This window comes from Scomber scombrus, chromosome 2 (genome assembly GCF_963691925.1).
Source record: "Scomber scombrus chromosome 2, fScoSco1.1, whole genome shotgun sequence".
NCBI classification, from domain to species: domain Eukaryota; kingdom Metazoa; phylum Chordata; class Actinopteri; order Scombriformes; family Scombridae; genus Scomber; species Scomber scombrus.
Genome location: NC_084971.1, coordinates 34783341 through 34799403, shown reverse-complemented (window position 1 = coordinate 34799403; position 16063 = coordinate 34783341). Strand labels below are relative to the sequence as shown.

At 38.2% G+C, this 16063-nt stretch overlaps 1 protein-coding gene across 1 annotated transcript; it reads left to right on the top strand.

Moving 5' to 3' along the window:
* The first annotated feature begins 1147 nt into the window (after positions 1-1147).
* snrpb2 (small nuclear ribonucleoprotein polypeptide B2) lies at positions 1148-9783 on the top strand. Its single transcript, XM_062439395.1, has 7 exons — positions 1148-1170; positions 3587-3658; positions 4599-4771; positions 5912-6046; positions 7757-7792; positions 8769-8857; positions 9609-9783. Exons 2-7 carry the CDS (start codon positions 3595-3597, stop codon positions 9766-9768), a joined length of 657 nt encoding a protein of 218 aa, XP_062295379.1. The 5' UTR covers positions 1148-1170; positions 3587-3594; the 3' UTR covers positions 9769-9783.
* The last annotated feature ends 6280 nt before the right edge of the window (positions 9784-16063 follow it).

The window sequence follows — 16063 nt, the reverse complement described above, 5'->3', positions numbered from 1 at the left end:
CTATAATACTGCAGTACTTTTACTGTAATACTGCATACTACATCACTCATAGTACTGCAGTACTTTTACTGTAATACTGCATACTACATCACTCATAGTACTGCAGTACTTTTACTGTAATACTGCATACTACATCACTCACAATACTGCAGTACTTTTACTGTAATACTGCATACTACATCGCTCATAATACTGCAGTACTTTTACTGTAATACTACATACTACATCACTATAATACTGCAGTACTTTTACTGTAATACTGCATACTACATCGCTCATAATACTGCAATACTTTTACTGTAATACTTTAACTTAACTTGAATGCCATTTCCTGTATTTTACAGGCTACATACATTTAAGGACTATGTTGATACAAAATCCAGGATATAATTAAGTTGATAATCATAATAATATATTTTGACAGACAGTATAGTACCACTGTATAGTAGACAGGTAAAATCTGGACTGGATTATCTCAGAGAGGCCAAACTCTCTTTACAACACAATTTCAGAATTGTGAAAGCTTTATTCTATTTGTGAAAATGCAATAAAAGCAGATTTCACTGTTTTTTTTTCATATGTAGAAACTTTAGACCATGCAAGTGGAATAAATGAAAAAAGAGTGATCGTCTGATGCCATATGGTTAAAAGTGGATTTTGTCCCCAGGTTGAAATTGCTCATTTTTCACAGTAAATAAGATAAGATAAGATATTCCTTTGGCTCCAGGGAGGAATAAGGACCTGCAATATCGCTCCTTCACACACTTTGGATGGTTGGTTTATTATAGTAAAGTTATAATATATATTATTTGTAGGTTACTCTGCAATGGTTTTACTGGTTCCTGCCCAAGTTGAGGTCAAACTGAGCTGTATTTAACCTCAAATTAGTGTGACCCCTCACCCTGTGATGTGGTGTATATGGTAGGTGCAGTTCTCCTCCCGGCCTGCTGGGGGCGGTAAATGCAGTTCTCCTCCCGACCTGCTGGGGGCGGTAAATGCAGTTCTCCTCCCGGCCTGCTGGGGGCGGTAAATGCAGTTCTCCTCCCGACCTGCTGGGGGCGGTAAATGCAGTTCTCCTCCCGACCTGCAGGGGGCGGTATAGCAGGAAGCTCTGTTAAATCAGCAGTAGTGTGTTTCCTGTTGTATGTGAGCGGTGTGAGTGCACAAGAGGTGAGTTTACTCTTTAATCAATTTAATGAATTTAACTCATAAATACGACTTTTTAACGGAGCAACCGGGGCCGGAATAAAACGCTTAAAGTGTCCCTCTAATTTAAAACGCTCCGGTGTCACTCTGCTAATGTAAAACAAGCGGGATTTAGCATTGGAGCTAACGTTATGAATGAACGTGTGATTAGCGTCGGCTAGCATCAGAGCTAACAATGCTAATATAACAATAATAAAGATATAAAAACTATTAAACTCTAAGATATAGATGTAGATAAAGCATTACAGTAACAGTACTGCAGTATTATAGTGATGTAGTATGCAGTATTACAGTAAAAGTACTGCAGTATTATGAGCGATGTAGTATGTAGTATTACAGTTAAAGTACTGCAGTATTATGAGTGATGTAGTATGCAGTATTACAGTTAAAGTACTGCAGTATTATGAGTGATGTAGTATGCAGTATTACAGTAAAAGTACTGCAGTATTATAGTGATGTAGTATGCAGTATTACAGTAAAAGTACTGCAGTATTATGAGCGATGTAGTATGTAGTATTACAGTAAAAGTACTGCAGTATTATGAGTGATGTAGTATGCAGTATTACAGTTAAAGTACTGCAGTATTATGAGTGATGTAGTATGCAGTATTACAGTAAAAGTACTGCAGTATAATGAGTGATGTAGTATGCAGTATTACAGTAAAAGTACTGCAGTATTATAGTGATGTAGTATGCAGTATTACAGTAAAAGTACTGCAGTATTATGAGCGATGTAGTATGCAGTATTACAGTAGAAGTACTGCAGTATTATGAGCGATGTAGTATGCAGTATTACAGTAAAAGTACTGCAGTATTATGAGTGATGTAGTATGTAGTATTACAGTAAAAGTACTGCAGTATTATAGTGATGTAGTAGCAGTATTACAGTAAAGTACTGCAGTATTATAGTGATGTAGTAGCAGTATTACAGTAAAAGTACTGCAGTATTATGAGTGATGTAGTATGCAGTATTACAGTTAAAGTACTGCAGTATTATGAGTGATGTAGTAGCAGTATTACAGTAAAAGTACTGCAGTATTATGAGTGATGTAGTATGCAGTATTACAGTAAAAGTACTGCAGTATTATAGTGATGTAGTATGCAGTATTACAGTAAAAGTACTGCAGTATTATGAGCGATGTAGTATGCAGTATTACAGTAAAAGTACTGCAGTATTATGAGCGATGTAGTATGCAGTATTACAGTAAAAGTACTGCAGTATTATGAGCGATGTAGTATGCAGTATTACAGTAAAAGTACTGCAGTATTATAGTGATGTAGTATGCAGTATTACGGTAAAAGTACTGCAGTATTATGAGCGATGTAGTATGCAGTATTACAGTAAAAGTACTGCAGTATTATGAGTGATGTAGTATGCAGTATTACAGTAAAAGTACTGCAGTATTATGAGTGATGTAGTATGCAGTATTACAGTAAAAGTACTGCAGTATTATAGTGATGTAGTATGCAGTATTACAGTAAAAGTACTGCAGTATTATAGTGATGTAGTATGCAGTATTACAGTAAAAGTACTGCAGTATTATGAGTGATGTAGTATGCAGTATTACAGTAAAAGTACTGCAGTATTATAGTGATGTAGTATGCAGTATTACAGTAAAAGTACTGCAGTATTATGAGTGATGTAGTATGCAGTATTACAGTAAAAGTACTGCAGTATTATAGTGATGTAGTATGCAGTATTACAGTAAAAGTACTGCAGTATTATAGTGATGTAGTATGCAGTATTACAGTAAAAGTACTGCAGTATTATGAGCGATGTAGTATGCAGTATTACAGTAAAAGTACTGCAGTATTATGAGTGATGTAGTATGCAGTATTACAGTAAAAGTACTGCAGTATTATAGTGATGTAGTATGCAGTATTACAGTAAAAGTACTGCAGTATTATAGTGATGTAGTATGCAGTATTACAGTAAAAGTACTGCAGTATTATAGTGATGTAGTATGCAGTATTACAGTAAAGTACTGCAGTATTATGAGTGATGTAGTATGCAGTATTACAGTAAAAGTACTGCAGTATTATAGTGATGTAGTATGCAGTATTACAGTAAAAGTAGTGGTTTGGTCCTCTGACTGATATATTATTATTATGACATCATTAGATTATTAATAGTGAAGCATCAGTGTTAGAGCAGCATGTTACTGTTGTAGCTGCTGGAGGTGGAGCTAGTTTACACTACTATATATACAGTTAGCTGGTTTAGTCCAGTGGTTCCCAACCTAGGGGTGGGGCCCCTCCAAAGGGTCAGCAGGTGAGATGCTGGTTATACTGGGAGAAGGATGCAGATGATGGAGGGAAACAGGAGGTTTGTGGATGTGAAGTGATGTAAACATATGATCAGCTGTTTAACGTCTCCTCAGACTCCACCATGGACATCCGACCGAACCACACCATCTACATCAACAACATCAATGACAAAGTCAAGAAAGAAGGTCGGTTCATTCTCTGTTCATCACAGTGTTATAATGATGTAACTTAAATGTTAAATATTTACTTTTTTGTCTTTAGTCCTCTATGATAGTAAACTGTTAAATACTGTGGAACAAAATTGTGTTTTTTCAAGGATTAAAGTACAAAAGAAATAAAATAAATAACTAAACATAGCTGAGAAACACATGAGAACAATTAAAAAAAGACAACAAAGCAGCAGCAGTGTTATATTTAAATAAAGTGCCATAAAATCCTAATAAATAACAATAGAAAAAACTGAATATTTTTTGGGTTGTGGACCAACAAAAGACGTTGTTTTGGACTTTGAGAAACAGTTTTTCACTATTTTCTGGCATTTAATGAACCAAACAACTCATCATTTAATCAAGAAAATAATCATTATATGCTATGTTCAAACCCCAAACACATCAAGTTTATGGTAGAGCTGATTTGAGAAGTGTTTCATCATTTTAAGTCTTGTTTTTGAGGATTTAAATGTCCAAATTCTTTATTTCCAGCTTCTTGAATATGAATAATTTCTGGTTTCTTCAATCTTCTGTGACAGTAAACTGATTATCTTTTAATTGTGGACTAAACGAGACATTTTAGGATGTCATTTTGGACTTTGGGACACACGTTTTCACTATTTTCTGGCATTTAATGGACCAAATAATCATTATATGCAGCCGTGAATGGAGACGCTGTTAATAAATGAGCTCTGTTAAATCTTTTGGTTCATCTTGTTGCTTATTGGAGGATATCAGTGTGTCTGTAATGAAAATAATGATTATAGTGATTATTTTGGGCTCAAATCTGGAATAAAATCAATTAAAACAATACTGAGAAGTTTCACTAAACTCAGACAGATGATATCTTCTCTATAATGTCTAAAATAAATGTGTAGATATATAAAAGTAATCTTTCTCTTCTCTTCTCCTGCAGAGTTGAAGCGTTCTCTCTACGCTCTCTTCTCTCAGTTCGGTCAGGTCGTTGAGATCGTGGCGATGAAGACGATGAAGATGAGGGGCCAGTCCTTCGTCGTGTTCAAAGAGCTCGCCGCCGCCACCAACGCGCTGAGGCAGCTGCAGGGTTTCCCCTTCTACAACAAGCCCATGGTAACAATATAATATAAATTAAATCCTTCTTAAAAGCTTCTTCCTAGGCAGCACTTTGAGACAGTAATCCACACCAAAATGGCTCAATAGCGCCCCCTAGGCACATGAAAAAAATGGAGCCCCTCGCTCCAGATTTACGTAGATGAACGAAATTTGCTACACATATGTAACATGTCAAGGCGCACAAAAAAGTCTCCTGGACCCATACCCTAACTCCAACAGGAAGTCGGCCATTTTTATTTGAAATTTGCGATTTTTGCTGCCATTTTTTGCGATTTCCACGCATCGTACCTTAAAACAAACTCCTCCTAGAGATTTAATCAGACCGACTTCAAATTCACTCAGAAACATCTTTAGACACTGGAGATGAAATGTTATCAAAATCTACGTTACACCTGGTTGCCGTGGCGATGCATGGAATGTCGATGTTTCTCTTGTTAAACAGGAACTGCTGGCCAAATGGCGCTACTGCACCCCTTTAGAAAAACTAAAAAATTGAGCCCCTCCCTCCAGATTTACGTAGACTAACGAAATTTGGTACATATATGTATGATGTCAAGACGCACAAAAAAGTCTCTTGGACCCATACCCTAACTCCAACAGGAAGTCAGCAATTTTGATTCGAATTTGCGATTTTTGCTGCCATTTTTCTGAGATTTCCACGCATTGTACCTTAACGAACTCCTCCTAGAGATTTAATCCGACCAACTTCAAATTCACTCAGAAACATCTTTAGACAATGGAGATGAAATGTTATCAAAATCTTTTTTCCTCCATACACCTGGTTGCCGTGGCGATGCAGGGAATGTCGATTTTTCTCTTGTTAAACAGGAACTGCTGGCCAAATGGCGCTACTGCACCCCTTTAGAAAAACTAAAACATGGAGCCCCTCCCCCCAGTTTGACGTAGACTAACGAAATTTAGTACACATATGTATGATGTCAAGACGCACAAAAAAGTCTCCTGGACCCATACCCTAACTCCAACAGGAAGTCGGCCATTTTGATTCAAATTTGCGGTTTTGCCACCACTCACTAAAGTCGTGTTGGATGACAGTCAGCTGTTTTTAACGTGTTTTTCTCCTCCGGTCAGAACGAGGTCGAGCTTTAACCGTCTCCTCTCATCTTTCCGTCTTTTCAGAGGATACAGTACGCTAAGACCGACTCCGAGGTCATCGCCAAGGTGAAGGGAACGTACGGAGACAAGGAGAAGAAGAAGAAGGACAAGAAGAAAGGTCTGGAGCCGCTGACGAGCCTGACCAAGAAGCCAGCAGCGGTGAGTAAAGGGTTAAAGGTTAAAGGGTCAGGGGTCAGAGGTCAGATCAGAGTTAAAGATTAATAAAAACACTGAAACTAGAAACTCAGTGTGGAAGATAATAACATGTCAATACATTTACTTCTTTACTTCCTTCCTTCTTTTTCCTTTCCTCTCTTTCCTTCTTTCCCTCCTCTCCTTCTTTCCTTTCCTTCCTTCCCTCCTCTCCTTCTTTCCTTCCTTCCCTCCTCTCCTTCTTTCCTTTCTTTCCCTCCTCTCCTTCTTTCCTTTCCTTTCTTTCTTTCCTTCCTTCCTCTCCTTTTCTTTCTTTCTTTCTTTGTTTCTTTCTTTCTTACTTCCTTTCTGTCTTTCCTTCCTCTCCTTTCCTTTTTTCCTCCTTCCTTTCTTTCTTGCCATTTAAGGGAGAACCACAGGTACGTTATTTTGAATGAGGCCCTTTTTGTTTTCTTCCCTTTCTTTTATTGTGATTTATTTTTAAATTTTCTTAGATGCTTCCTTTTTATATTTTATATAGTTTTTTAAGTTGTCATCATTATGTAGTAATAAATAAATAAAGTATAAAGAAAAGTTTACTCACATTTATAAGCTGGAAGGTTTAATGTAGTTTAAAATGTGTTTTTAATATATTTGCTTCCTTCATTTCATCGCTCTGTTAAACTTTCTCAGCCTCAGATTTAAAAAGCTTCAGATTGAAGTTCGTCTCTTTTTCTTCTCTCATCGCTGCCGGAGGAAAGAGTGATGAGAGCAATAAAAGAGGAGAAAACAACTATAAAAAGAGGGTTTTATTTGGCTGTGAGAGTAAATAACATCCCATCATGCAGAGCAGTCAGGATAAAACACATAAAGAGCTTGTGTTGCCATGGTGATAAGGATATTTGAGGCTGATGCTGATATATAAATATAATATAAATATAAAATGCTGCCTGATAACTTTATTATATATATTTCTTCTTTTCTAACTTCTACCAAACTCACTTCTTCATACTTTTTATTACTTAAGTTTATAAATTTTGTAAATCTGTAGAAGAGATGCAGGAGGTCAAACATGAGGCTCGAGGCCCAAAACCGGCCGCAGAGGGGTCCAATCAGGCCCACCTCTCTTCTCTTCCTTCCTTCTCTTCCTTCCTTCTCTTCCTTCATTCTTTCCTTCCTCTCTTTTCTTCCTTCTCTTCCTTCCTTCCTTCCTTCCTTCTTTCCTTCTTTACCTTCCTCCTTTCCTTTATCCCTCCCTCCCTTCCTTCTTTCCTTCCTCCATTCCTTCCTTCTTTCCTTCCTCTCTTCTTTTCCATCTTTCCTTCCATCTGTCCTTCTTTCCTTCCTCTCTTCCATTCCTTCTTCCATTCCTTCTTTCCTTCCTTCTTTCCTTCCTCCATTCCTTCTTTCCTTCCTTACCTTCCTTCTTTCCTTCCTTCTTTCCTCCCTCTTTTCCTTCTTTCCTTCCTTCTTTCCATCTTTTTAATAATCCGGCCAACATAAGATCAATTATTCTGTATTTTGCCCTTTAGTTTGACTTCCTGCTTTATTATAATCTGCAGTCTAAAAATATAAAAGTTATTAAACTGAATTATAAAGTGATGATGATGATGAAGATGATGATGATGATGAAGATGAAGTCTCTCCAGGATGTTTTTTTTTTTGCTGTTAGAAACAAACTAAATGTTGTTTTTGTTGTTTTATTTGTCTCATTGTTTTGTTTCTTTGTGTTTTCAGGGATCAGCTGTTCCTGTTCACTCACCTGCAGCTCAGGTAAATAATAACAACGCTATTAACACACTGAATATATAATAACATCCTTTTATTGATCTGTTCTTTACTTCTTTACTTCCTTCCTTCCTCTCCTTTTATTTCCTCTCCTTTTTTCTTTCTTTCTTTCTTTCTTTCTTTCTTTCTTTCTTTCTTTCTTTCTTTCTTTCTTTCCTTCCTTCCTTCCTTCCTCTCCTTTTCTTTCTTTCTTTCCTTCCTCTCCTTTTATTTCCTCTCCTTTTTTCTTTCTTTCTGTCTTTCTTTCTTTCCTTCCTCTCCTTTTCTTTCTTTCTTTCTTTCCTTCCTCTCCTTTTCTTTCTTTCTTTCTTTCCTTCCTTCCTCTCCCTTTCTTTCCCCTCCTTTTCTTTCTTTCTTTCCTCACTTTGCTTCCTTTCTTTCTTTCCTTCCTTCCTCTCCTTTTCTTTCCCCTCCTTTTCTTTCTTTCTTTCCTTCCATCTTTACTTCTTTCTTTCCTTCATTCCTCTCCTTTTCTTTCTTTCTTTCTTTCCTTCCTTCCTCTCCCTTTCTTTCCCCTCCTTTTCTTTCTTTTTTTCCTCACTTTGCTTCCTTTCTTTCTTTCTTTCTTTCCTTCCTTCCTCTCCCTTTCTTTCCCCTCCTTTTCTTTCTTTCTTTCCTTCCTTCCTCTCCCTTTCTTTCCCCTCCTTTTCTTTCTTTCTTTCCTCACTTTGCTTCCTTTCTTTCTTTCTTTCTTTCTTTCCTTCCTCTCCCTTTCTTTCCCCTCCTTTTCTTTCTTTCTTTCCTCACTTTGCTTCCTTTCTTTCTTTCTTTCTTTCTTTCCTTCCTTCCTCTCCTTTTCTTTCCCCTCCTTTTTTCCCTTTATTTCCTTCCTTCTTTACTTCTTTCCTTCCTTCCTTATTATTGATTATTGATCAGGATCTATCTCTGCTCTCCTCTCAGGTTCTTTATTGATCTGTTATTATTGATTATTGATCAGGATCTATCTCTGCTCTCCTCTCAGGTTCCTGACAATCCTCCGAACTACATCCTGTTCCTCAACAACCTTCCAGAGGAGACCAACGAGATGATGCTCTCCATGTTGTTCAACCAGTGAGTTTTATTTATTGATCCGTCTCACAGTTAAAGCAGCAGGAACAGAGATGTGATGTGTGATGTTGATGCTTTTTATGACTTTTTTTCCTCTAAAAATTGACTCAAAATTATTCATCAGTTAGTAAAATATACTATATATATAGTTAATTAATTTAAAGGAGTCATGTGACGCTTCTTTCCCAGTTTAATATAATAAAAGTTGACATCTAATTGATTAATTGATTAATTGTTGCAGCTCTAAACAGAGTATATTTTAGTGCTGCAAGTTCTTTCTTTCCTTCCTTCTTTCCTTTCTTTCTTCCATCTTTCCTTCCTCACTCCCTTCTTTCCTTCCTTCTGTCTTTCCTTCCTCACTCCCTTCTTTCCTTCCTCACTCCTTCTTTCCTTCATTCTTCCTTCTTTCCTTCCTCGCTCCCTTCTTTCCTTCCTTCCTGATTTCCTCCCTTCCTTCTTTTCTTTCTTTCTTTCTTCCTTCTTTTCTTTCTTTCTTTCCTTCCTCCCTCCTGTCTTTCCTTCCTTTCCTTTCTTCTTTCCTTCCTACTTTCCTTCATTCCTTCTTTCTTTCTTTCCTTCCTTCCTTCTTTCCTTCCTTTCTTACTTCCTTCTTTCCTTCCTCAATCCATTTTTTCCTCCCTTTCTTCCTTCCTGTTCTTTCCTTCCCCGTCTTTCTTTCCTTCCTCACTCCCTTCTTTCCTCCCTTCCTGCCTACTCATGTCTCTAACAGGGTTTTTCTCTTCGTCCTCTCCAGGTTTCCCGGCTTCAAAGAGGTTCGGCTCGTTCCCGGCAAACACGACATTTCCTTCGTGGAGTTTGAGAGCGACACGCAGGCGGGCGTCGCTAAAGACGCTCTGCAAGGCTTCAGGATCACAGCGACCTGCGCCATGAAGATCACCTACGCCAAGAAGTAGTTCCCTCTAAGAGACTCTGAGTGGGGGAGGGGAGGAAGGGGGGGGGGGGGTGTCCCTGGATATCCGTTGTGTTCCCAGGTTCTTCTGATTTTTTTTTGTTTTTTGTTTTTTTTCTACTTTGGTTTTTTTGGGTAAGGTTTGTGCCGTCATTCGTCGGGTCTTCTGGCCTGCAACTTTTTTTGTAAAATAAAAATTAAAAGATTTTTACATAAGTTTCGCCTCAGATTTGAGTTTTTATTCCATGTTTTTTTTTTTTTTATTCCATCTGTTTTTATTCAGGCCCAAATAAAAAATTAAACATATTATAATTCTGAGATATTGCATTGATAGCACATGTAATAATTGTCTGAGGTTTAACACGACTGAGTTTGGTTTGCTTATCATTTTGTCTTTTTATTATAAGTGATTATTAAGATTTATTTAAGGGCAAGTCTGTTTTGTTTAGTTTTTAACAAATCTCAGGTCCAAAGTCCAAAACCAGCAGTGTGTCAGTCGATTAACCCTCCTGTTTACCTCAAGTCAAGGAAGGAAGGGAGGAAGAAGGAAGGAAAGGAGGGAGGGAGGAAAGAAGGAAGGGAGGGAGAAAGGCAAATAGGAAAGAAGAAAGGTAGGAGGGAGGAAAGGAAGAAAGAAGGGAGGAAAGAGAGGAAGGAGTGTTAACATAATGGTTTAACCCTCCTGTTCTCGAGTCAAGGAGGGAAGGGAGGAAGGAAAGGAGGTAGGAGAAAGGCAAAGAGGAAGGAAAGAAGGAACAGTCAAAACAGACGGGGTCAATTTGACCCGGGACGACGACACAAAGGTTAATTAACTATTACATCTCTAGTCATTCTTCCTTCTTTCCTTCCTCCTTTCATTTACTTTTTAACAAATCTTAGGTCCAAAGTCCAAAACCAGCAGTGTGTCAGTCCATCGTTAAATACTTTCTTCCATTTCTACTCTCTGTGTCTCAGCTCATTAGTTCCTACTGAAAATCTTTAAAAAATTGCTCACAAATGTAGGGGAGAACGGGGTTGGTTGTCACATTCATCAGATCTCGGCCTCTAGAGGGCGCTGTTGTTACAAAGTGTTGGTACTGAAAGTGAGATGTTACTTCAGATTATTTTTGGAGTAAACTGCTTGACATTAAGGTGAGAGGACGTTTAGTGTTTTTCATGTGAAAATGTCTTTAGTGTTTCTCTTCTAGGTTTTTAAACAATCATTAGCATTAAGAAGTATGAAGAGAGAGCGATAGGCATGTTCTAACCTTTGCTGGTAGAGAAAAATCCCAGTTGAGGATGTTTGTCATGTTCTCTTTGGGGTTGGTTGTCACATGTTGGTATTTATACATATATAGTAGTGTGATATATGTAGTTCTGTCTTTGTTTTTAGAGAACAAAATGAGCAGGAACTTTGTCAGGAAGACAAACAAGAGCCAGACTCCTCCAGATGTGAAGCTCAGAGCAGTCAGAGAAGTTAAACTGCACAATTGTTATATAAGGACAAAAAAATGCACTTATAGGAATTATTTTTCCTGTTTATGTTCTCTTGGTGCAGGAGATGTTAGGTTGTTGTATTTCAATTAAACTAAACATTTAAAATATTTTTTTAAGATTGTCTACATTTTTTATTTTTCCCCATTAAAATAACACAGAGACAACCAACGTCCATGATGTCTTACTACCAACCCCATCGTTGGGTTGGTTGTCACAAGTGTACAACACATATTTGACGGCTCATATCTTTAGAACAGAATCAGCTGAAGGAGAGTCAGACCTCTCTTTTCCTTCCTGACACTTTAGGCTTTCATTACAAATTAAAAGGGAATTTATTCAGTTTATGGTTTATGAGGAATTCAAAGGAAAGTAAAAAGTGTGACTACCAACCCCGTTCTCCCCTATAGTTTTTACTTTTTTTTTTTTTAAAAGGATCACTTATTTCCTAAAACAGTCGCTGTAGTTTTTAGGAAACATCAATTTTCTGCTGCTCTTCTGGGACCAAGTGGTGTCGGCATCAGAAACTAAGGAAACCCAAACATCCTTCACCCTGTCTTTGTTCTAGTATTTCTGCGGACACACCTTTCTGTTCTTGCCCAGATTGTCTCTGAGGTAGATCCGATCATGCCAAGATGTTTCCAGGCAAGTTTTTAGTTTGTTTTCAGTAGTTTGTGCTGGACAGGAAGAAAAGATGCAAGAAAAAAGAAAGATAAGGAACAAGTAAAAGGTGAATATACAATTATACTGGATAGACTCATAAAAGTTGATTATATTGACACATTAACATTCATTTTGTTCATTTAATGGGCCGAAGACATTTGTATTATATTTCTGATGAGTAAGTAACATTAAAATAAAGTGTCTGTCCTCAGTTTCAGTTTGTAGGAATTGTTCTTTATTTCATTCACTTCCTTTTTAATCTGCTTATCGATTCTCAAGCTGATGGTGCATCCTTGCTGAGTCAATGTCCAGCCATAAATTTCTTCAGAGTCCTCGCTGAGCTGCTGTTTTAGGATTTATATTGCAGGGATTATTTATAAAAAATAAAGACTTTGAACACGACCATAAAAACATGCAGCAGAGTGCAGATTGTTCTCCAGCAGACTCCTTTAAGATCTTCAAACTTCTTTAAATTCAGCTCTAATGCGGCATTATTTTTGCACTTTGTCTTGGTTTATGGATGTTTTTCCCTTTGACATTGAACATCATAAGATTTGAACATCTTATAAGATATTGTTAATTTATCACTTACAACTGACATTATCTTCAGAATCAATCAATCAACTTTATTTATATAATGCCTATCGTGGATTTCTTGTATCTCTACCATGCCGTATTTGCCTCCAAAGATGACAACACACAGCTTTGTGAATTTTGGAAAAAGAAGGCGTTTATTCTACCTTCTTTAGGCTACCAATGAGATTCAAATCTATATCCTGCTGAAATCCAGGGGAGTTGCAGCTAGCTAATCTGCACTGACAATTAAGCTAAATGTTATATGGATAATTAATGTGTTGTGAAGTGATGGAGATTATCCTTTTAATAAGCATTGGCCCAAACATAACCTATTGTTGAATGATATTATGGTCAGTTATTTAGATGATTATTATTATTATTATGTTAAATTCAGCAGAGGAGACAGGAGAGAGAAGTCAGGCAGTTGAGGAGGAGAAAGAGTTCGAAGGAGAAGAGAAGGGAAAATAGATGAAAGGCCCTCCCAAGACAGTCAAGATGTGACTCACTGGGTCAGAAGGTTCAAGCTTTGCAATATATACATGCAGAAGCCACTACTCTGATGAGGAGAGGCAGAGCATCCTTCAAAACAAATGAAGCAGGGACCAGTATATATATATATCACCAAAGGCAATTTGGGAAAAGGCTGTTGAGGTATAGTGTGGAGTGGGAAAACCTCTCGCTACGGTACTCTCCATCTGAGGATGCAGCATATTGTTGTGTGTGTATACTGTTCATCAGTCAGAAAGGGTCAAACACCACATTCCAGAGGGATGGATTTAGGGACTGGAAAAAATACTCTTGGTGAGAAAAGGGAAATAATCTCAAATCATGGCGACACTCCAGGACATATGGCAGCTTCTGAGTTGCCAGAAAATTTGTAACAAAAGGACAGAAGAAAGATATACATTCGGTAATCAGTAAGACATACTCAGACAAAGTTGGGACCAACTGTAAGGTATCAGGCACAGACCAGGTGGACTCAAATGCAGAGACAGGGACACAGGGATGAAGAGTTCTCAAGTAGTTTAATCAGTCCAAATCTCAAAAACCGGGAAATCCAAAACACAGGGCAGAAGTACAAAATCGCTAGGCAAAACTCGGCAAAATTGGTCGATAACAGACGATATATTGATATGAACGTTGGAACTCTGACAGGAAACTGACAAGACGATTTGGCCCCGAAGGGAAGGAGCACACCACATATATACCCTGGATAATAACGAGGCACAGGTGTAACACATTAGGGGAAGGGAGGCAAACAGGAGGGGAGGAAGCTAGACAAGACAAGGGTAAAACCACCAAATTAAAACAGGAAGTAAACATGACAAAAACTAGACGTACAAAAATACATTACAACACTACCGGGCCCTGACATAAGGTTTTGTTATCAATCCTTGATATAGTGATAAATCTGGGTACGAGAAACATTGCATTTCGTGGCAATAATAATTTGGAAGATCATGAAGAGGATGGAAACTTTAGCCACTTTGTTAAATGGAAATCCTCGTTTGATGAAGCACTAAACAATCACCTTGAGACTGCCCTGGAAACTCAAAATACCTTCCACCCCATATTCATAATGAGATGATTGCATGCTGTGCTTCTCATCTGTTAGCTGATGAATCATTAGACATTAGTGGGACGGAGCAGTTATCTATCTGCATCCGCTATGTATCAGATGAGTTTGAGATTAAAAAAGATTTTCTGGGATTTTGTCCACTTGAAAAGCAGGATGCTGAATCCATCTCTCAGGCCGTCCTATCACAGTTAGGGAGGTGGGGGCATGTGTCTTTTCTACGGGGCCAAGGGTATGATGGTGCCAGCACCATGAGTGGTAGGTTGGGTGGAGTGCAGCAGAAGATAAGGGAGCTGCAACCATGGGCGCTTATTACTTACTGCTGTAGCCATGCCTTGAACCTCGTGGTGGTCCGTGGGTGTACAGATGTCACAATAGTGAGGAACACCATGGGCATCATTGAGAAGACAGCAGTTTCTTCTCAGCATCAGCCCCCAAGAAGCTGCAAGAGCAGGGAGGTGAAGGGACCAGGGGAGGAATTCCATAGATGTCGGATACCAGATGGGGGTCCAGAATAAAGACAGTGGGTGCTTTCCTTTCAAAGCTTGGTCCCATACACTCTGCACTTCCAAGACATAGAAAGTGAAGGGACACGTCACGATTCTGAAAAAGCCACTACGTTGCGGAACAGCATTGAATCATTTGATACAATAGTCACAGCAGTAATAATAATAATGCACAACGTTCTTGGATATATATTGCCATTGACCACAAGACTGCAATCTCCAAATGTGGACATAGTGAGTGCATATAAAGAAGGAAGAGAAGTGGCTGAAGTTATAGAAAGCCTACGCAGTGAGGAGAGATACAGCACAATATATCAACAAGCAGTGCAGCTGGCCAGGACGATTGATGTTGTCCCTGTGAAGAAGAGAATAGCAGTAAAACAGCAACATAGAGGCAATGTCCCTGCAGAATCAATTGGAGAGCGTTTTAGGTTGAATTTATGTCTTCCCTTCATTGACCATGTCACCACAGAACTGAAGACCCGATTTGCTGAATCCAATGAACCGGCCCTGCTTGCAGCCTTCTTAGTGCCCAAAGCTCTGCCACAGCTGAGTGGAGATAAAGAGGACCTGCCTCAACCTGATGCTGCAGGAGCCTGATCTCTCAGAAATACGTGACGGGGGCACGACTTCTTAACACTGAATTTCGTGATGGGGACACGTAATGTGTGAAATTTACGTGTCCCCATCACGGAATCCTCTTTCGTGGTGGACACACGAATTCCCCGGTTCAACAACGTCACGTAGGGGGGTGGTAATACTGTTTTCTAATCTATAAATCTTTTATTTAATCGTTATTTTTAAGTCATTTAACTGAATTTATTATAGTGGCTTAAATACGATTTTTTTGTTGTCTAAAAAACAGGTTGTGTATGATATAACTGTCATTTTGGTGTAATGAGGTAGTTATTATATTTATTAGCGCTGGACTTTACCTTTACGTTATTAACAACTCTTTTATAAATTACGAGAGAGAGAGACAGAGAGAGAGAGAGAGAGTTGTGTCTCCATTTTCCACTCATATAAAGAAAATAATAATATGAGCCTTTTCAATCAGCTTTCAGGGCCTGTCACGACACTGAAACTGCTCTAACCAGAGTGTTAAATGATCTTTTACTTGCTATGGATCATGCAGCCTTTAACACCATTGATCACTGTATACTAAAGGGTTTTTAAAGGGTTTTTCCTTATCAGAATCAAGGATCTTAGGACAGAGGATGCTGCTGATGCCAGTAGCTGTTAATGAACCTTTCAACTAGACTACAAAGTTCAAAGAAAATGATGTATACGAGCCTTTTCAATCAGCTTTCAGGGCCTGTCACGACACTGAAACTACTCTAACAAGAGTGTTAAATGATCTTTTATTTGCTATGGATCATGCAGCCTTTAACACCGTTGATCACTGTATACTAAATGGTTTTTAAAGGGTTTTTAAAGGGTTTTTCCTTATCAGAATCAAGGATCTTAGGACAGAGGATGCTGCTGAGGCCAGTAGCTGTTAATGA

Coding starts and splice junctions, on each gene's coding strand:
- snrpb2 (XM_062439395.1), top strand. CDS start 3,595: ATGGACATCCGACCGAACCACACCATCTACATCAACAACATCAATGAC. Junction 4,772..5,911: donor CCTTCTACAACAAGCCCATG/GTAACAATATAA, acceptor CCGTCTTTTCAG/AGGATACAGTACGCTAAGAC. Junction 8,858..9,608: donor CTCTCCATGTTGTTCAACCA/GTGAGTTTTATT, acceptor CGTCCTCTCCAG/GTTTCCCGGCTTCAAAGAGG.